The sequence below is a fragment of the Paramisgurnus dabryanus genome, chromosome 9 (genome assembly GCF_030506205.2).
Source record: "Paramisgurnus dabryanus chromosome 9, PD_genome_1.1, whole genome shotgun sequence".
NCBI classification, from domain to species: domain Eukaryota; kingdom Metazoa; phylum Chordata; class Actinopteri; order Cypriniformes; family Cobitidae; genus Paramisgurnus; species Paramisgurnus dabryanus.
The window spans coordinates 9,573,229-9,595,101 of NC_133345.1; the positions used below are offsets into that span (position 1 = coordinate 9,573,229).

Consider the following 21,873-nt stretch of genomic DNA (forward strand, 5'->3'; position numbering starts at 1 on the left):
AAAGCCTGAAACTGAATGCAGCATTTTTTATAAAAATAAAATAATAATACGCTGTATTAATAATCTTTTATTTGTTATTTCTGTGGTAATGTTATGTAATATTTGCATTTTACTCATTTTAATTCTGCCTTGCCTTTGCGATTTGTTCACAAAGCTTTTAATATGTAAAAAATGTTGCGGTCCCTTTAAATAACCCGGAAGTGGTTTATGTTACATGCTATCCTTTCCTCCTGTGTGCTAATTTTAGTTTCGTTACCGGTAGCTTCTCCGTTAGAAGTCTAAAATGTATTAATAAATATTTATATATTTCCGTAATATCATTATTTACAGAAGACACATATTTTGGAGAGATGGATTATCCAAACCAGAGTGCGTTCAGACAGCGTAAGTTACGTACGTGATTAGTGGGATTCGTGATTTGAGTTATACTTTATTAACGTCCTAATTATCCGGTTTATGTGCTCGAATCGTTTTTCTTACATGTTATTTATTCGCTTAAATACATATTTCATTGTAAAGTGTAGAGTTTATAGGCAGACGTGTAGGTCTTACGTTTGATTTCTATATTACTGTATGATAGTATTTTATACCCACTATTCTGTTTGAAATTGAATTAAATTCAGCATTTTTGTATGATCGCTTTTCTTGATCTGTTTCTTGTTTAATTTCCGCCTTTTTAAAGTTATTATTAGATACACTAGATGTCGGTTTGAAATAGATCACAGTAAAACGTTATTGTATATAAAATAAATGTTATCACGAGCATCTTGTTGAGTGTCGTTATTGTATACAATGCTGCTAATAACTAAGTAAAAATAATGCTGAAGCAACTTTGGAGTCAGCTGATGTAAGCATTGCTATTGACTCTTACTAAACAGCTTATTTACAGCTGTTTATACAAGTAATCCATCATGAGTGTTTACTATAGTAAACTGCACTGCAGTATATATATCAGGACTCTTTGCCAGTGTATTAACCACAGTGAATCAATATTAGTATTAACCACAGTGAATCAATAAACTGAAGTAAATAATGTGGTATACTTTAAACTTTAAGAACATCATAGTGTTTTTAAATTTTACTCCTTTACTTTTTGCTGTAGTAAATACTAAAATATACTACATAAAAGTATACTATATTGTTCTTGTTAGATTTTAATGATACCTGACTTATATGTCATTCTGTTTATTCTTAAAGCAAATGTCAGGATGCGAGGCTCTCCTATGGACCCCAGTGGTCCCAGTCCATTATTTGATGACACTAGCGCTGGGGTACACAAGCATGAACACATGGGAAAGGGCCAGGATGCTTATACTGGACAGGCCTTCCTCTCAGACCCCATGTCTAACCTGGCTATGGCTTACGGCACCAGCCTCGCCTCCCATGGCAAAGAGATGATGGATAAGAACGTATGTGAAGATATTTACAGCAGTCTGAGCTGAGATAATTAAGGGATTAATGAATAGACATCTGTGTGTTTGTTAAACATGTGACATTGTACTGAAACAATGTCTGTTTTGTTTTATTATTGTGCAAATGGAATTAGGACTGATAGGATGATTCGTAATGCAATTTGTTTTTGCTTTTATGTTTTATTGCTGCTTTTGAGTTGTCCGTGTATGGGATGTTTTTGTTTTGGAAGTCTTAAGTGCTGTATTTCTCGTTTTCCATAGCTGGATCGATTCATCCCTATCTCAAAGCTAAAGTACTATTTTGCAGTAGACACAGTATATGTCGGAAAGAAGCTTGGATTGCTCGTATTTCCCTACATGCATGAAGTAAGACTTTATCATAATAAGTTTTCTTATTTAAATACATAAGCCATTGCATTCCTGAAAAATGACATGATTGTTTAAAAAGGAAAAACAGCAGGTTTAAATTTTCTATTTTTTATAGAACTGGGAGGTGAGCTATCAACAGGACACACCAGTTGCCCCACGGTTTGATATCAATGCCCCTGATCTCTACATTCCTGGTATGTCACAGACAATTCTAATAATGAGTGGTTTAGTTCATTCTGGATTATGGTACATTAATTACTAACTAAGCACATTACCTTTCATTTGTGGACATCAAATATGTGTTTTTTTCCACTCCACAGTAATGGCTTTCATTACATATATCCTGGTTGCAGGGCTGGCCCTGGGCACGCAAAACCGGTAAGAGTTTATCTGCACCAGATAGAGTTAGCCTTTAACATTGTGAGAGTTTGTCAATGAATGACTATGGACAAGGATTTCACTGCTATTACTCAGCTGTAGTGCATTGGTTCACATACTGAGATCAATAATATTATAAGATCTACCATGAAGCTGTTAAAGGGATAGTTCAGCCAAAAATGATATTAAACCTATGATTTACCCACCCCCAACTTGTCCGAGTTGCATATGTCCATCGTTTTTCAGACAAACACATTTTCGGATATTTTAGAAAATGTTTTAGATCTTTCAGTTGATTAAATGTAACGTTACGGGGTCCACGACCTTCAAGTCCAAAAAAAGTGCGTCCATCCTTCACAAAATAAATCCAAACGGCTCCAGGATGATAAACAAAGGTCTTCTGAGGGTAATCCGCGCTGTGTTGTTGTAGAAATATCTACATTTAAAACTTTATTAACGTAAATAAATACCTTCCGGTAGCGCCGCCATCTTAGTCGCGTCCGCATTTAGGACGAGAGCTTACGCAGCCTACGGAGGCTACTCTGCTGCTGCTCTGTGCCCCCGCCCTCCGAATTTGTCATACGTCACTAAGAAAAGTGCGTACACTATGCTAATACTCTCTCCTGAATACAGAGGAGTCTAAGATGGCAGCGCTACCGGAAGGTATTTATTTTCGTTAATAAAGTTTTAAATATGGATATTTCTACAACAACACCGCACGGATTACCCTCAGAAGACCTTTGTTTATCATCCTGGAGCCGTTTAGATTTCATTTGTGAAGGATGGACGCACTTTTTTTGGACTTGAAGGTCGTGGACACCGTAACATTACATTTAATCAACTGAAAGATCTAAAACATTTTCTAAAATATCAGAAAATGTGTTTGTCTGAAAAACGATGGACATATGCAACTCGGACAGCTTGGGGGTGAGTAAATCATGGGTTTAATATCATTTTTGGCCGAACTATCCCTTTAAGAAGATTTTCAACAACACTGATGTTATGTTTAGCTTTTAAATAACCTTTGCATTTCTGTGAATTGCTCCTATTGTGATCTCAGAGTTTTTCTGTTTATCTAAAAAATGCCTTATAAACGGTTTTGATGATGCATTGGTTTCAGAAGGAATGGGAAGTGAGAAAAAAACGAAAAGGAATTTCCTACAATTGTCTTGGCCTCGTCCTTCCTCTTCAGCGTCTTCACGATTTTCTCTTCCTCTCTGTCCAGGTTTTCTCCAGAGATTTTGGGCATGCAAGCGAGCTCAGCTCTGGTGTGGCTTATTATTGAGGTGCTGGCTGTGCTTCTCAGTCTTTATCTAGTGGCAGTAAACACCGACCTCACCACTATTGATCTGGTGGCCTTTTCTGGATACAAATACGTTGGGTAAGGTCACTGGCCGCTCTCTGCGTACATGAAGTCATTTTGCGACCTTTGTTTGTGACTGACTTATCACACGTAGCCAGACCCATCTAGCTGTTCCTGATAATAAAGCTAGCAAACAATGCATGGAAATCTGAGTTGCATATCGTGTTAATGGGAAATGGTAAAGCTGTAAATCCAATGCACTCTTTGTTTCCTCAGGATGATAGTGGGTGTGGTTTCAGGGCTTCTGTTTGGGCGGACAAGCTATTACCTCACGTTGCTCTGGTGCTGTATCTCTATTTCTGTCTTTATGGTGCGTACTAAGAAATTTTCTTAACTTTCAATATATATTTAATCAGCATTTTATGTAAGTTTGAACTGTCTTTGGATCTTGACTCTCACTTTATTCCCTAGAATTAGATTTCATTTGTTACATTTCTTATCCAATATATTTAAAATCTCAATTTATGGGAATAAAGCTTTAGAAAAAGGTCAATTGTAGAATTTGACATAACCACATAGTTGTGTTTATGTGACAGATTCGCACATTGCGGTTGAAGATCCTGTCTGAGGCAGCTGCAGAGGGGCGGATAGTGCGAGGTGCAAAAAATCAGCTGCGAATGTATCTAACAATGTCTATTGCTGCTGCACAACCTGTGTTCATGTACTGGCTTACCTTTCACCTAGTCAGATAGTAACTGGAGGAACAACCAATGTTTCTACCATAGCAGACACAAAGAAAAAGATCCTCTTCTGTGGAGACGAACCTATTTGCACACATTTAATTAAAAAAAAATTGGACACTCTTTGTGGAGCCTCACAACACAATATTAATCGCTCAGCTGTCTTTTGTATGTTTTCATTATGTACCTTTCTAGGATTTATTGCTTTATGTTTGAATGATGTATTGTATGGTTGTATTTTTTTATGTGTTTGCAAACAAGGGATGTTGTCCATATGCTCTGTTATATGACTTTGCCAGGCTGCCACTGTTAGATTTGACACGCTGGCAGATTATCTGCCACACATGTGACTGTTTGGTAATGTTAACCAAATGAAACTCGCTCTGTGTGATGTGCTTTGTGTACTACATGTAGTGATTATTTTAAGGTAGTAAAGTACTCTGTTCTGAATGCCACAGCAGTGGATGGTTAAGGTTGGACAAATACATGCCTAACTCAGATTTTATAGGAACATACTGCACAAGTGGGATTTACCTCCCTTGAAATATGTCTTGAATAAATTATCATACTTTTTTAATGTTCTGTTGCAATTCAGTCGTTTCCAGAATTTGGAAATAAAAGATGTTTTGAATGGAAAGCTGGTTTGTATTATTTTATATTGGTATTATGTAGACCCTATTATGGATGCACAAAGATTTCCCTGGTTTTCATTTTGTTGTAGTTAGGAAGCAACTGTTGGAAACCAGGAATTTAGACTTTCAGGATGGTTCTGATCATATTTATCTATGTTTTTGAGGTAACATATTGAACCTGCTTTATTTGGCTTATGGCAAAATCTGCCAATATAAAGGTTCATGGTCTAATATTTCTTAATTTGGAAATGACTGTGGGTTATGAATGCTCGCATAACTTTAAACGTGCCTTCAGTTTGTTGTTTGCATGCACAGTAAAACAGTAGACGGTGATATTAAACGTTGGGGCGGTTTCCTGGACAGGGCTTATCGTAGTCCCACACTAAACTGCATGTTTGAGCTGCCTTAAAGGGATAGTTCACCTAAAAATAAAAATTATTTCATCATTTACTAACTCTCACGTTGTTAGAAACCTGTATACATTTATTTGTTCGGATAAACACAAAGGAAGATATTTCGAGAAATGTTTGCATCCAAACTGATCAGACGCCCCATTGACTTGGTATTCTTTATCCTACAATGAAAGTCAACGAGGCTTCTGATCGTTTTGGTTACAAACATTTCTCAAAATATCTTCCTTTGTGTTCATCAGAACAAATAAATGTGTACAGGTTTCTAACAACATGAGAGTGAGTAAATGACAGGATTTTGTAACAAAATTTATAGAACATCTAGCACTGATCTTATAATATATAAAGTGCCACTGTTTTGTCTCAAGATGCACACCACTAATGTAAAAAGTACTTAAATGCCCTATTTTAACTAAGGCTTGATTAATCTAAAACATGTCCGGTAAACTTCCCCTTTATGTGTTCGGCTCACTAAACATTGCAAACATAAAGGCCAGGTTTCACAGACAAGGCTTAAAGGAATATTCAATTTTCTTAAAAGAACAATCCAGATAATTTACTCACCGCCATGTCATCCAAAATGTTGATGTCTTTCTTTGTTCAGTCGAGAAGAAATTATGTTTTTTGAGGAAAACATTGCAGGATTTTTCTCATTTTAATGGAATTTAATAGAGCCCAACATTTAATACTTAACTCAACACTTAACGTTTTTTTTTCAACGGAGTTTCAACGGACTATAAACAATCCCAAACGAGGCATAAGGGTCTTATCTAGCAATACGATAAAAAAATAACAAATATACACTTTTAAACCACAACTTCTCGTCATATTGAAAACTGTGGTGTTTTCCTTTAAACCTACTTATAAATCCTAATTTAACTAAGTCCTAATCCTGTCTTAATCTAAGCATTGTCTGTGAAACAGGGCCTACATTTTTTTTTTCATAAGCAATAGTTGTAAAAATAAGTATCATCTCAAAACGTCGTGTTATCTTTAAATAAAATCTCATTTTAATATATGTCCTTGATCCCAAATAAACAATCACAACTTTGCATAAGTCACAACTGGTTGAAGATTTGCAGCATATTCAAATAGGGCTTGAAGGTATGGCAGTACATGTTAAAGAATTAACCTGTGAAGATCAATCATACAAACTAAGTGCTTCTTTATACTTTCATTATATTGTAATTTACTTAATGGCCACATTACTGATCTGTACTATTTTTTTGCTACAGCACAAGCACAAGAGCTGTTTAACGTTTAGCAGTTATTATAGTGCAGTGTCGCTTAATATTACATTACTTATCATTTTTTAATTTACTTGACAAAAGTAATGCTCATTGAGCATTAAAATTAAAAGGCAATATTTTGGCATCTAAGTTTTAATGAATCCACAGTCCTGTAAAACTTTAGAAACAGCTGGTATTAGATCTTCTGCGTATTCCCAGAGACGTTCATCTCTTATAAGATGTGTGTCTGATGGGTATTCAATGTCTTTCGAGTGGTACAAGCGTGCAATGTCATGGTTTACTCTGACTGTAGAGTGTCCGTTTACAGTCTTTAGCAGGCCATGTACAGTAGCCTCGAGCACCAGGCGAGGATTCACTATAACTTTGATATTGTTAAACACATATGGGTTAACGGGTATTCTGTCAACATATTTTAAAACATTTGTTCCCTCTATGCTATTCCAGCTTTTTTGCTCATAGTTCATTTGAGCTTTAGCCGTGAACGGAAACACATTGTTCTCGAACTCAAAGCCCACCTCTGTGCCGTGCATCTTCTCCAGCTCTAGCAACAGTTCAGTCCAAGTTCTTACATTCAAAGGCAAAATGAGTTCATCTAGGTCCTGTAAGGCCACATAGTGGCTTTGATACATATATCGATGGACACAGTCATTGAGTGCAGGCACTTGTCCGTGGTAATGCAATTCCCCTGGAGATTTATCTTTCTGCCATCCCATAGACACTTTGATGTAATCTTCAACGGTCCATGGGATGAGCTCAACAAAACCCATTTTCACGTAGTAGTCGAGAACCTTCTGCGTGTCTGAATCGCAGCTGGATTTGTAAATCGCCACCCTTTGGACTCCAAGCAGTTTGAACATCTCCATAGCCTGGATTAAATTCAACACTTTGCTGTAGTTGTACATAACAGAGATGCAGACTGTAAAGGTGAAAGGGAAAGATTTTGGAATGACTAGATTTCCGATTGGTTGGAAGGACGTTATACTCCCAGCTTGGTCACTGGATGTGATTGCCACGTGTGTCGGTGAATAACAGTCAGGACTGAATTCGCATGTGATATCAGCAGTGCCGTAGTCGAAGTTATAGTGGTCGCTATGAATTGAATGCATGGCCCTGGTTGAAGAAATGTTCCCCCCGTCACAACACATCATACAATGGTAAGGCACATCCTCAAAACGATAGGCGATGGCAACAGACGTTATTTGCCTTGGTTCGTAACGATGATCCATGTAAGAGCCGATCACATATGTTCTAAAACTGCCGACTTTGATCAATGGACCATTTTTAACTTCGGCATTGCACACTTTGGAGGGGAGAGGACTTTTTGTAGCTGCTTCATGATTCTTTGGCTTTGGTCCAACTGGTTTGGGATATCTGTACTGTTTAGAGATTTCTTCTCGTATTTTGGGAAGAATAACTAAGATATACATCAAAATAAAAACCAAAACCAAAATGATAGTACAGATCTTGGGTAAACAACTCCTCTTGATAGAAGAAGGATTTGATTCTGATGCATTGTCCAATAATTCATATTTCACCTCACATTTTCCTACAGCAACCAAGATAAATAAAGAATTAGAATGATAATGCAATAGAATTATGGGCATTTGTACCAAAACATTGCATGTTTAAATATAGTAATGCACCAAAAGTTTTTTTTTTGGCATACAAATTAATCACTGTTTTGATCATGTTTTAAATAGGCAGTGTGCACTTAATAAAATTAAAGAGTAAACATTACATGAGACGAAACGTGGGATGAAAGTAAAAAAGTGATTTTCTCAGAGCCCTGACTGCATTTGCATTCCAAACCAAGACAGCATCTTTGGCACGCAGCTGACAAATATCGTGTTTAATCGTCATCGTTTCCCGCGTATAGGTCCGGAAAGCTGTTTTCGACCATCGTAAGTAAATGCCTAAAGCTGTATTTTTTTTCTAATAAAAACAAGTTGTGATTCTTGTTTCATGTGTTACAGTACTGACCAATCTACAGGTTATTTAGTGCTCTGACACATCCTTAAAGTTTGCCTTCTTTTTCATAATAAAAGTAAATCAGGTTTAAATGTCAGAAGTTCCCGTCAGGACGAAAATTAAGCTTGTTATGTTTGTCCCACTGCTAACACTGCTGCATTATGTTCAGAATTTATATTATGCTAATTTGATTTATTTTCATAGTGTTCAAACTGTGTAATTCTCAACAATTCAAGTTTATACTGTCAGGTTGCTTTTGAAACATTTGATGAAATTGAAATTTAAAATAAAAATGGAATTTCATTATTGTATGCAAAGATAAACTACAAATTATGTTTGAAATTACATATAAACAAGGTCATAGTCATGTATATTTAATAAAAACAAGTGTTACACAAAAATCTGTCTTTTTCTGTTGTGTTACTTTTGACCCACCTGTGTGTTACTTTCATCCCAGCTAACAGGGTCAAAAGTAACACATGGGCTACTTAAGTTCAAAGTTAATTTATACTGAAGTCGTTTTACATTTGTTTAAAATTACACCTATTGATAGACCACACTTGTGAGTTATTGACCACTCTGTGTAAAACATTATCTTTTTAAATTATTTTTTTCTGGAAAAAAAAAGGTACTTTCGCCTTTGCGCTCATCTACTTTCCCCCTAAAAAAAACATTACAAACTATTAGGACATAAGTATATACTAGTATAAATAGGCGAATTGGGACGTAGCTTTTCCAGTAACGCCTTCTGTAGGTTGAAATACCAATATGGCTGCTGGTGGCATCACCTCCCACTATTATGTTAACTGTCTATGCGCAATCCAGTCATTAATATAGATCAATGGCTTTCACAAAGTTAAATAGTAATCTATATATACCAAGCTTTTCATGCTATAGCTGATAGTATGCTGATAGTTTCTAATGGAAAAAAAAACGGGAAGATAAATATAATCTGCTGACACATCACACATTGAATGTTTTTGGGTTTATTTTGATAAAGTGGCAGAGCTTGTCTTTATGGTGTAATAAAGCATTTCGGTCGAAACTGCCGATAAAACCGCTGTGTCACTTATCTAGACATTCATGGCATGAAAGTGTACACTGTAAAAAATTACTGTAGAAGATAAAGACTGAAAATGTTTCATGTTCATTTAACTTTGAACAAACTGTTGCCAGTAGATAACATAAATGTAAAATCTACAGTAAGTTACTGGCAGCTAGTTGCCAGTAATACCCAGTAATACTGTAATTTCTACAGAATTGTTTTTACAGTGTAATGCTTACATGAATTTTTGCATTATCTTAAGGTTTGTTTAAAACAGGGTTAAAGTACCACTTCAACTGTACACTATTTTTAATCGTGCTATTAGAAATAATGCTATAAGATAAACTTATCCAGTCCAGCACAGGTTCAGCAGCTATTTCTTTTTTTAAACTGCCCATTAACTAATGTAGAGGTATAATGCACATTGTTTAATAAGTTACAGATACCGCATGTCGAAACTCCATTAATTAACTTGCTGCCATATCAACACTGTGTAGAGAAATAAAGTGCACCAAACTGTACAAAGACACATCAAGGACATTTAACCGTTTTTAGATTCTAGTTGTGGTGGTAAAGCGTTTAAGTTGTAATACTGTGTTGGGCTGTGTGTCTTTATCTCAGTCTCCATTGTTAGGCCGTATCAAGCCGTAACACGCTGTAACTAAACATTGACAGTAGTCTTTGACTGCTGGAATAGGCTTGAAATGAAAGGCTGCTCAGTTTCTAATAGCTTTTAAGCATTTATCCTGTTTAAAATATGAATTTAGGTTTATTGCATACTTTGCCATATGTGTATTTTATTACTATCATTGCCATATTTAATTCCAGTTATTATATAAAGTTATTCCCTTTTAACATGACAAATTACACAGGCTACCAAAGATTCTGCATACCTGTTTTACTATCCAATAATTTTGCATTTTAAAAAGTCATTTTAATATCCAGAGACACCTAATTCACCCAGTCCATCTTAAATCAGCCAAAAAAAAAACCTAAAGAAGGTTTATATGGCAAAACACCCGCAATAATGTTAGCAAACAAAATGAATAAACGCTTCTCAACCATGCTAAAACTATGGTTACTGTACCAAATGCATGGTTTTCCACTGGTAACCACGTTTTTTACGGTTTTACTTCTAGTTGAGTTTAATTTTCCTAGGGATTTTACGCGCACACGCGCCTTTGTAACGGTCCCATCACTTCCTGTAAAGCAGCGCAGTTTTAATACGAAACGTTTAATCGATTATTAGGTTATTTGAGACCTTTACTGTCAGCATAACGTGTTTTTAAACGCCACAAGCGATTAACATTGGTATTTTATTCCTACGCGTGTTTTTAAAGCAATCGACCACATCAAACGAAAGCGAAAGTGGCTAATTCTGGGATATAGCGGTACTGTTAAAATGCATAAAACATGAGAGATAATAATGACATTGTGAAGCGTTTACCTTTTGAAAACATCCCGATCAAAGTGATGTGCGTACATGAAAAACACTGTCAGCTCATATCCCGTGAGGCGTTTCATGTAGAGTTATAATGACTTGCTGAAATACATTGTCCACAAATCCGACTCGAGTTTGCAAAGTGTTTCTGCACTGCCATCTTAAGTTTCCACTTTCTTCTTCTTTTTTGATGACAGCCTTTTTTGTATTTTCCTATGGTCACGCAGGTGGACGTGCGGATACTGCGCGTGGACTTTAGCTGACACTCCTTCAAAACTGTCTTGTCGAAATAGAGAAATGATACAGTAATGTTTCAGATGTGTGATGCTGTTGAGTAACTCGGGGTTACTCAACCCTCCAAAACTTTATCAAGCGTTAACTTCAGTGCAAAAGGGGAATCTTAAAGCACATACGGGACTTGGAATTTTGGACGTTTGACAAAAACAACTTTATAGAATATCTGTCCATTCTTCATTTATTAATCATTTGTATAGAACATACTAATGCTAGTATCATTATGTGTATAATAATATATGAACATTTAGTTTTTACCTTGACAAATTGTTAAATCCTTAGGCATGTAGGCCTATAATAAATCAATAACCCATGTAAATGCATTAACACATCCAAAAGTGAATTATCTGAGGTTGTTTGTTCTAATTTGACCCAAACAAAAACATTTATTTGCAAAATAAGAGGATAAATAAAAATCAAAATGCTAAGCTGGGTAGCATGCGATACAAATCCATAATAGGGGTACAAAGTTTAAAGTTGGAGCATTTGACTATAATGTACAGTAATGCACAGCTATGCTTGCACAATGTCACAGGTGCTATATGAAGATACCATCTTGGGTTAAATGCTCTCTCTCTCTCTCTCTCTCTCTCTCTCTCTCCCTCCCTTCCACCCACCCAGTTAAGCTCTGTTACATCTGTTAATCTAATAATAGTCTTCCCTTGTCTTGTAATATAAAATCCATACCATTATTTTGTACTGTATCGTGCAAACATTGAAACTTTAACATATTAAATTATTTATTTTTCTAAAAAGCAGCTTGTGGTTTGCTTTCACACATCTTTTTGCAGATGCTTTTACCCATGTATGCGACTTGCAGATAAGGAAATATTTTGGCCACATAATTCGCAATTTGTCTTGGTATGTTTGCAATATCACACAAACAAGGTTCAAGAAGTGTGGAAGCTAGTAGTACAGTAGTAAGATCATTAATTTATTTGTTTTCTTTCTCCATAAGTCAATAAAGTGCTTTTATGGTTATGGTTGAGTGCTTGTAGAGGAGAGGCAAGTTCAGGTGTTTCCTGTTTTAAGGGTCTTGTGAGACTGAAGTTTCGTTATGTAGAGCAAGTCTTGAAATGTCATTTAAAAACTGTACAACTGTGAACCTGTGACCTTTCTGAAGGCATAGGCTACTTATAGCCCAAATTAAATTAACATACAATAATTTGGATAGAAAATACTTACTTGATTCCATGTGTTATAAAAAGTATGTACAGTATGCAAGAATCTCATTTTTAATTTTGCCAAAAATATAAATGTACATAAGTTATCTGACAGGACAGTGAAAGCGACACCTAAACATTAAAGGGTGCCGCTTTCATATACATTTCACAATACTTTTTAAGAATCATGGGTGTCCCCAGAATACATATAGATATCATATAGATAATTTATTATTGCACGTCAAAATTGCCACTTTGTAGTTGTGAGCAAAAACGTGGGTGTGTTTTTAAGTGTCCTTTTTAAAAATGCATATGAGCTGATCTCTGCACTAAATGGCAGTGCTGTGGTTGGATGGTGCGGATTAGGGGGCGGTATTATCCCCATCTGACATCACAAGGGGAGCCATATTTCAATGACCTATTTTTCACATGATTGCAGAGAATGGTTTACCAAAACTAAGTTACTGGGTTGATCTTTTTCACATTTTCTAGCACTGGGACCCAATTATAGCACTTAAACATGGAAAAAGTTAGATTTTCATGATATGTCCCTTTTAAGAAACATACAAACAGTTAGAAATACAAAGTCTGCAAAGTTACTTTAAAAGATTACCATGATATAAACATTAAAAAATGTTATAATTTTGGTTTCCTGTTGTAAAGTAAATACCGTCCCATTTGCCTGTAACCCAGAAACTATGTAAACATCTATTTGACCTTGAACATGGTCCTAAAAAAACAACAAAACCAGTGGGAGGACTTTGCTTCTTCGTTTCAGCGATCCACCACACAAAACTGGTATCTGTCAGTTTAATTTTAGAGTCAGTAATCGCTGTTTTGCTCAGAGATGTTATTTCACTTCCTGTATGGGATGGCTATCAAGGTCTTTAGACTTAAAAGCCCTTTCACATGTTACAGTTTGCCATCATTTAATGTCATGCTGTGACATAATGGAAAAGCTCTCATACCAATCATTTATTTTATATAAGTGAATCCAAAATATTAAGTGCGCTGTTACACTACGGTCGCTCTCAAGAAACGTCAACCAAAAAGTGTTCAGGGAGAATTATTTTGCAATTCGCAGTTACACCCTTTGGTTATCTAGACTGCACACAAACGCATGCGCCAAAAAAGAAAATTTTATACAAAAACACACCCTTCCTTCCTTCTCTTTGTTCACTTTGATGAGTGTAACAGAGGGGAGGGGTTATGTTTTCCTGTTACAAACTGAATTTTTGCCTTTGTTTGCATATGTTTGGTATGATAAAATCGGGTTTATTATTTGAAACCTTATACATACAGCTACAGTTTTAATATTTTTATTTTGTGTTGCGCAGAAATCATTTAAACCTAATCCTTGTGGGTATCTAACCTCATTAGACTCACATCTACAAACCCCTTCCTCTTTAAAGACACCACTGATCTAAAATGAGTACAATCACAATCTGACAAATGCTTTGGTCGTTGTAACCCATGCATTATTTTTCTACAGCACATGTGAAGATATATCGATCTAATACTTTCCCACCGTCTACTCTAGGCAGTCACCAGATGTACTTTCTCACAGACTTGTTGTTAGTATTATTAACATTAGCACTTCCTTCCCATTTTACATTAAATTGTTCTTGCATTGTTGGGTACTACAGAAATATCTTGTCACACATTATCTGTGTTTTTAACCCACAGTCTGTTTTATCTCATATATTTTTCTGCAGTTGGTTGTATGTGTGAAAAACAGAGCTTTCAGTCAGTGTGTTTATTGGTATGTTTTCAATTTTAAAATGATGCACAATGGAAAGAAAACAACCAGCGGGAATGAAATGGGTTAGATGGGCCAACGATTAATCAGTACCATACCATATATTTGGACCTGATTTATAAATGTATTATGTTTCTGTTATATAGGCCAATAGTAGTGGGTGATTTATTAACTTTATATGAATGCATTAACGTCCAGCTCCATTTTAATCATTAACACACTTTTAGTCGTTGATGTTACATTTTAACAGCATGACTGTGTGTCTATTGAAGTTCCAAATTTTAATATTTTTAGTTTCACTGAATGATTTCCACATTTGTATAACTTTGTATTGGTCATTTGAATGTTCAATAGACCTGTGATAAGTCGACATTTCCCCTTTTTGAAACTAGACATATGCACAGATGGAAAAAAAAACACAAACATTCTGCTGGGTCATAACGAAAACAAAGACGTGTTCCTCGAGGGGGCGCTATTGTGCTTTAAAAAATAGCTTATGCGTTTGCCTCATTAAAGTCTTGGGTGTAGCTTGGTATTCTGCTATGTAACTATGTTTTACTGGCATGTGACTGTTGAAGTCAGGAAAGTAATGTCATCATGCCTGGCCAATTAGAAAAGTCATCTGGATCACTACCCCCCTACTGTTAATTTCTATTTGTTTTCCCGTTCACTTAAATGGTCGGTCTTACGCATTACAGTCACTAAACATTTGTCTGGTTAAATCTCACTTTTTTGGCACTCTAACTCTGTCACACCTACACATAAATAATGCATCTTATTTTATTATGCCAACAAAACACATGATGTGATAGGCTGCTGCTGCACGCGTTATTGCATGCAAACATTAAAATCATAATGTTTAAATTGCCACTTGCAATGTCAAGTCCCCCTAAATGTCTTTTGTGGTTACGGCCCAGTTCAAGATCACTTACCTTGTGCTTTGGAAGCCTATCATTTCGGATTTAAGACATACTTTTAAGCAAAAATAAGGCCTTTGTATGTAAGGATACAGATGTGGTTGTTTTCAAAGACAGGACACATTTCTTGCAGTCTTCACTGAAAATAGACACCTTTAAGGAACACATCGTCACCTTCCTAAACTAATTGCCAAAAATGTGGCTGTTTTGTTTTGTCAAAAAACATTGAGACTTAGGCAATTTTACAAGCTTTTCTAAATGGCAGCTGCATCAAGAAGAACACAAATCTACTCAACCTCTAAAGTTAGTTCCATTTATTTGTGTTTTCTGAGAAACCTGAAAAAATGACTTAGGCAATTAGTTTAGGGGTGACGACATGGCTAACTTGACCTTTGGTCTTTATATGACAAACAAATTAGCATAAATAAAAACATAACACCACTGAATAGTGAATATATTTATTTATATATAACAGAATAAGTTTGCCTTATATACAGCATGTTTATGAAAGCACTCGCTTGGATTACCTGCTATTGTATTTTTCTCATTTAAAGTTGCTGTAAATGAAGTGTCTATAAATGTGTAAATACAAATAGTTAATTGACCCTGACATAAATATAACAAGATTGCCATAGCAGGTTTGAATGTCACATACAAGTATTAACATAATACATTTAAATCAACATTTAAGGTACATATGTCTCCAATCAGACATAAAAAGCACTGAGAATGGGATACTTGGCTGTCTGAATGAAAGCAACATTTGTACTGTAGGAAAGAATTACAAGCCACAAACTTTTGCTGCCATGGAGAAATATTTTGGCTCTATTTCAAACTTCTACCGACATCGTGTGGTTGAAAAGGTGAACTGCATGATTTTTTTGACTGGATACGAGTACTGAGAAATCCCTTTTTAATAAATATGTAAAACATATTTTTCTGTTAATCGCTACATCATTATTCTTTATCCCATTGTTCATATTTGTATGACTAATTTACAGTATTAACGTTAACATAAATATAATTTCCCAGTATGTCACAGATCCTGTGTGGATAATTGTGTAATGGCCACAAGTTTTAAGTAGCTACAAACTAACTCTGTGAATTGTGTTGAATAACTAAATTGCTATTATCAGCATCTTAGCACTTCTTGACTATCACTGAATTCAAGAAAATATCCAAAAACCTCACAAGAATAAACGAAATTTCCAGGAAATGTAACTTTTATTTATTTAAATCATAAATCCTTTATAAGTTCACGGTTGCATCCCTGCCTCTTGTATAGAAACACAGCATCTCACCAGCTCCAATCTAAGTGATTGGGCTATTCAGAAAATCCCCCGCTTTCCCGTCCACAAGTGTGTACCCAGCAGTGTCTGGTTAAGTTGCTCCAAAGACCTACTGCTCTGCAATACATTTGCAAATTACTCCTCCCTTCTGCCGTTCTATTAGCATACAGATGTTGTTAAGAAAAGGAGAGTGGCCTTACAAAGGAGCCCTGATGTGAGAAATGCCCCCGCATTTCATTTACTGCCCGGGCCTGTCTCAATAAAAGGCATCGAGACCTTTGGCTATTGTCCATGACCGTATGGGACAGTGGGATGTTTCTTGGTCTTCCATGCACAAATGCTTGAACAATGAGCAAAGTAGCACACAAAGGCCTTCATCTGTTCACTTGTCTTTTGTGTGTGTGCGTTTTCAGCTTGAATAATTAAAATAGCTGTCAAGTATGCATTCTTCTTTCTTTCTAATAGGCAGATGGAAGGAGAGGCATTCAACCGTGTTTGTGTGTTTAAAATTATATGAGGGCCTCACATCCGACTGTTGACTACAAACACAACACTTTGCAATGAAGTTCAGAAAACTTTACATGAAAGGAAGCAAACAATTCATTGTATCATCTTCAAAAGTTTATTTTAAAACAATATATTATAATGAAAATGGGCATTGCCATACCAAGGAATGTAAACAGTTCATTTAAATTATATATAAACAAACATGAAACGAAAGCACAACACAATATACTGTTTTCCCACTTTGAAAAAACAAAATAAATAAGTTTTAAGTTAACAAAAGAGTGTCTTATGTCACAAGGCAAAACAGGCAGAGAAATAATACAAACATAAGAACACCCAGTTCAATTTTTCCAAGTGATGAACTATGTTTAAGTTCTCGGTTGTACACAAATGCAGAAATGTACACATTGAAAATATCCTGTTTCGCCTCTTAAATAAAAACTAAGAGTGCACGAGACGAAGACCATGCTATTATAACTTCACTCTTTTCTGGTACATTGTCACTATTCACATTTGTTTGCATAAAAATGTCATGTGGATATCTCTGAATATTATTACTGATAAAGACTGTCAGGCCGATACAGAATAGTGGAGTGTATCAATACCTCCTGAGACTCCAACTTTTAGACTCTGTGCATCTGGTCTGAATTAAAGCTAGGGGTTAGCTCGTGCAAAGCAGACGAACGGGCTCAGACAAAAAAGCTTTATCTACATTGTTTCTTCTTCAAAATGCATATAAACCCAAACAAAGAAGGCAATCACTGCATATTATAAAAAAGCAATAAATAGGTTTTAAACTAGGTTAAACTACTTGATAATACTGTCGATTAAAAAAATGCCTTAACTAAAGGCTACATTTTGCTTACAGTATGTTCAGAGAGCGGGTTAGACTTTACACTATATGTATATACTCTAAGTTGCTCAGCTTTGGTTAGACTATATAATGTGGGTGCATTGGGAATTGCCCAGAACATCTGCGCTTCTTCTTACAGCCCTGTCACCTTAAGTAGAATGGGCAGAAAACAAGGTGAACTTTTGAGAACTGTCCCAAACATGTAATAAATCTAAGGTGAAGTACCCACTGCAGCATGGAACCAGTATACAACAGTATACATTGACAACAAATTCATATAAAAAAAGAATAGGTCTAAAACTTTACAAAATCAAAGCAGATAAACTGCTTTAGTAAGAATGCAATATGCACAGTTAATGTTAGACTAATCGTCTGAGACAGACAGGCGGCTGAAGATGGGCAAACGCCTGCCCTCAATGTCTGGGGAGTCGCATCCACTGAGGCTGCTGGAGCTGCTGTAGCCCTCCTGGTCTGAGAGAGAGTCCGCGGATGAGCTGCGCTGGAGAGCCGTCAGGCCCTTCAGCGCGTACGCCAGGTTTTGCGCACAGCTGCTGGTAAACTTGGAGTCAGTGATGGCGCAGAAACGCGGAGCGTCATTGCTGCCCACATCCGCGAAGGGGTAGCTATGCTTCAAAGAACCGGGCTCGGGAAAGAGAGGGGAGAGCAGGTCGGGACTACCTGTGGATGGTGGAGGAGACACAGAAGATGACCTGGAAAAGGCCAGCGCGTCCGGCACGGCATGGAAACCGGTCAGGGCTTGCGATGAGAAGCCGCTGAAACTGACGCTCTGCCGAAGCAACTGAGGTCGCTCCCTGGCGCTCTTCTGTCCGTGCGCGTTTCCTTGCATCTCGTCCGCGTTGTGTATGAAATGACACCGTGCGCCGTAAGGGCAAAAGCCAATGGTGTGAAAAGTGCGACAGGGCTCGGTCTTGTACTTCGGGTGCCTGTTGAGGCCTCGCAACTCCTCCATCCCGTGCGCAAACTGACACTTGGCACCGTATTTGCACGTGCCGCTCTCCTCATAAGTGCGGCACAGCTCCGTCTTGTAGCGAGTGGACATTGGCGTCGTGGTGGCGCTGAGACCCTTTGGAGAGGACAGGGAACTGTTGCTGATGCTGAGGCCGGGCGGTGGAGCTAGGGGCGCGGTGGGCTCGCATGCCCCCAGACCGCTCACGTGTCCTTCGATCATACTAACAGACCTGTCGACTCTGAACGGGATGTGATTGAGGGAGGAACGGGGCAGCTGTTGTTTCTGCTCGAGGTTCCAGTTGATGCCCTGGAGAGGCCACGGGCTGTTGTCGTTGAATTTGGAGTTGGGAAGAGTGACCGGACATAAGGAATGTCTGCGCTGGAATCCCACCGTGCGCTGCTGCTGTGCGCCATCTGTCAGATCAATACTGCGAAAACTCTGGGAAGAGGGAGAGAGAGGGAAATCTTAGTAAACTTTGTAGTGTTTTATCCAGTTTTTACAGGGGTAATGCTGTTGCACAGACCACTTAAAGTTAAGAAGACCACCCCTAACATACTTTGTGAAAACGCATTAGCAAAATAAAATTGAAAAGTTTACTTTTAAAAGTTAACTGCAATTTAAAAGTTTTTGACTTACCTTGCAAAACTCGTCGTCCAACTCAAGGAAGGGCGTGAGAAAATTTGATGGCATTGTCACGATGCCTTGTTGTGATTTTCTATGTGCAGTTAAGAAATGTGTTGAACTGCTCGCAAGTGTTGATTTTACTGCTAATACAACCGAGCTGTTGGATTCTCATTTATACCCTGAACTTATAACCACGCCCACTGCTTCAAGAGGCGTGTTTTAGTTTGCTCGCCTCATGCAGATTCAATATATAGGCTACATATCAACAAGTGAAATGGAAGTATCTACATTTTTGAACAAGTTTCTTTAAGAAATGTTTACTTCACTACATTCTTAAGCATAGTATCATACTTTTTTTATTCCACTACATTTAATTCAATTTTATTTAATACCTAATTACATTAAAAATCCAGTCCTTTTTACTTTTACTGAAGTAAACATAAATAGAAGTTTTATTTAGGGCTAAGTAAAAGTAAGAAAGTACTAAACTTTTAATGTTCTTGAGTAAACTATGTAATAGTGGAGTTAAAGGATTACATCATGCTTTGGAATGTAGTGAAGTTTTCTTGTCCAAAGTAAAACATTGATAGTACACTTGAAAAATGTACGTAAAGGAATAGTTTACCCAAAAATGAAATTCTCTTATTATTTACTCAGCCTCATGTTGTTCTAAATCTGTATGAGTTTGTTTATTTTGTTAAACACAAAAGAAGATATTTTGACAAATAATGGTAAGCACAAAGTAGACTGTACCCATTGACTTTCATAGTAGGAATAACAACACTATAGAAGTCAATGGCTACAGTCTACTGTGTCCATTTTTTATAAAAAAATATCTTCTTTTGTGTTTAACAGAAATAAAAGACATATACAGAAAAGAAAGTACCATAAAAGAAAGTACCATAAACTCTAAAACTGTCATCTTAGATGGGGTGTAAGTTAATTACTCAAAAGGTGTCAACTGGCTTGCTCGTTTTGCATCTGCAAAATATATCGGCCACAAACACAATATGACTAAATGTCTGAGCAAGGTAAAAAGTTGGTGTTAAAGTTATTAGTCTCAGATGTTACAATGGCAAGCAAAGCCCAAATTAAAATTAAAATAGTAAGCAACAATGTTTACCGCTTGAAGTGTAAATCTCACAGGGACCTGACCAATATGCATGATATAATTTTGTATCATCTTAGGCTTTAATTTTCAAACACATAAAAATATGAATCTTACTGTGTGGTACACCTAAATTAATTTGTATTAAAATCTGCGTATTTCATCTGTGCACTGTAAAAGTATGCATCATTTTTGTCAAATCAACATATATTTTTGTGTTACTTAACATTAACAAATGAAGTTAAACAATTTCAACTTATCACAAGTCAAAACTTAAAATAGTAGATTGAAATGACTTGCAAAACCAAGTTAGAGAGTGAATGACTCATTGGTTGTATTTCCTGTTTAATCATTGCATGGCATTTTGAAACAACCATCATACGTGCAGTAAATCAGGTGGACAATTTTGTCCTTATATTACTCTCAATAGATGGGAATTCCCAGACAAGGTTAGAATAATAAAAATGAAGCAGTGTCATAATTCATTAAAGGGATTCAAGGCTGTTTGGCTGCATTAAACCGATTGATCGTCTGTACATAATAGTCTATTATCATCTATTCTGAGTCAATGATTTTCCGGTGGGAAGGTTTATTATTAGTATTACAGAATAGTTAGATGATAGCTGTATTGCACATGTAAGATTGTCTTGTTTACCTTGTGTGGGCTGTTTGACTGTAAAATCATTTTTACCTTGGCGTCAGAAGATCTTAATTAATGTAGGCCACCAAGATGCATCAAAACCACGATTCAAGAGCTGCTAAAACAATTAAACAAAACAATATGTTGTTTGATTTTAAATACTACTTTCTACATGTCTGTTATTCTTAATTTCTAAACCTCAAAGTTTTGCAAAGCTTATTTGACTCGTGTACAAAGACGTCCAACGCATTCTTATTCGGACAAAATGCAATGCATCTCCTTAGCTTCATACTACATTCTTCTGTTGACGCATGCGCGACCATACACATAAAATGTACGCGGATATCAAAAATCGTGCTCATCTGATAACGAAACTGGCTTCACAAGCACTGTATGCGGACATTCGCGTAAACATCAAAAATGGATTATACTTCTGCCTTAAGAGTCACTGAAAGTAATTTCTTCCTCTTTGCTTTGTTTACTGGATTAGAAACAAGCACGACCAGTTTTCACCACATCAGCCACTGTGAAAGAGACACTTTAAATATTAGCTATGGTGAAAAGACACTACTGTCCCTTTAACACACAATGAAGTCTTATCACAGACTGAAGCGTCAACACCTCATACAATTCTGCTATGATAGGGCTGCGTAAACAAAGCGCTATCCCTGAAAGCACTCGGTCTTTGTGGCTGATAAAGCCTAGGGAAGTTAAATTTGGGCAGGGAGATGCACAACTGAAACCGTGGGTTTATTTGTGCAAGTAAGCAAGATTAACGCCCATCTGAATGCTTCAGGACTT

The 21,873-nt window shown here is 36.6% G+C and overlaps 3 protein-coding genes across 4 annotated transcripts; 1 reads left to right on the top strand and 2 right to left on the bottom strand.

Annotated features, from left to right (window-relative positions):
- The first annotated feature begins 196 nt into the window (after window positions 1-196).
- Window positions 197-4,839, top strand: yif1b (Yip1 interacting factor homolog B (S. cerevisiae)). 2 transcript variants are annotated; one of them, XM_065279305.2, is made up of 8 exons: window positions 197-393; window positions 1,198-1,409; window positions 1,674-1,778; window positions 1,897-1,975; window positions 2,102-2,159; window positions 3,385-3,540; window positions 3,739-3,832; window positions 4,059-4,839. In XM_065279305.2, exons 1-8 carry the CDS (start codon window positions 351-353, stop codon window positions 4,212-4,214), a joined length of 903 nt encoding a protein of 300 aa, XP_065135377.1. In that variant the 5' UTR covers window positions 197-350; the 3' UTR covers window positions 4,215-4,839. The 2 variants fall into 2 exon arrangements, with proteins under 2 accessions (XP_065135377.1, XP_065135378.1); XM_065279306.2 differs by having other exon boundaries at window positions 199-384.
- A 1,383-nt stretch (window positions 4,840-6,222) lies between these two features.
- On the bottom strand, window positions 6,223-11,316 carry LOC135773386 (uncharacterized). Its single transcript, XM_065282935.2, has 2 exons — window positions 10,955-11,316; window positions 6,223-8,040 (listed from the first exon to the last, which is right to left on the bottom strand). The coding sequence occupies exons 1-2, from the start codon at window positions 10,965-10,967 to the stop codon at window positions 6,620-6,622; spliced, it is 1,434 nt and encodes a 477-aa protein (XP_065139007.1). The 5' UTR covers window positions 10,968-11,316; the 3' UTR covers window positions 6,223-6,619.
- A 5,685-nt stretch (window positions 11,317-17,001) lies between these two features.
- LOC135773387 (mRNA decay activator protein ZFP36L1) lies at window positions 17,002-19,459 on the bottom strand. Its single transcript, XM_065282936.2, has 2 exons — window positions 19,337-19,459; window positions 17,002-19,138 (listed from the first exon to the last, which is right to left on the bottom strand). The coding sequence occupies exons 1-2, from the start codon at window positions 19,388-19,390 to the stop codon at window positions 18,095-18,097; spliced, it is 1,098 nt and encodes a 365-aa protein (XP_065139008.1). The 5' UTR covers window positions 19,391-19,459; the 3' UTR covers window positions 17,002-18,094.
- Window positions 19,460-21,873: the final 2,414 nt, after the last annotated feature.

Bases quoted from the DNA above. Each gene is read 5' to 3' on its own strand.
- yif1b (XM_065279305.2), top strand. From the start codon at position 351: ATGGATTATCCAAACCAGAGTGCGTTCAGACAGCGTAAGTTAC. The intron at 1,779-1,896 runs GTAAGACTTTAT...TATTTTTTATAG, and splicing joins TATTTCCCTACATGCATGAA to AACTGGGAGGTGAGCTATCA. The intron at 2,160-3,384 runs GTAAGAGTTTAT...CTCTCTGTCCAG, and splicing joins GCCCTGGGCACGCAAAACCG to GTTTTCTCCAGAGATTTTGG.
- LOC135773387 (XM_065282936.2), bottom strand. From the start codon at position 19,390: ATGCCATCAAATTTTCTCACGCCCTTCCTTGAGTTGGACGACGAGTTT. The intron at 19,139-19,336 runs GTAAGTCAAAAA...CCCTCTTCCCAG, and splicing joins TGGACGACGAGTTTTGCAAG to AGTTTTCGCAGTATTGATCT.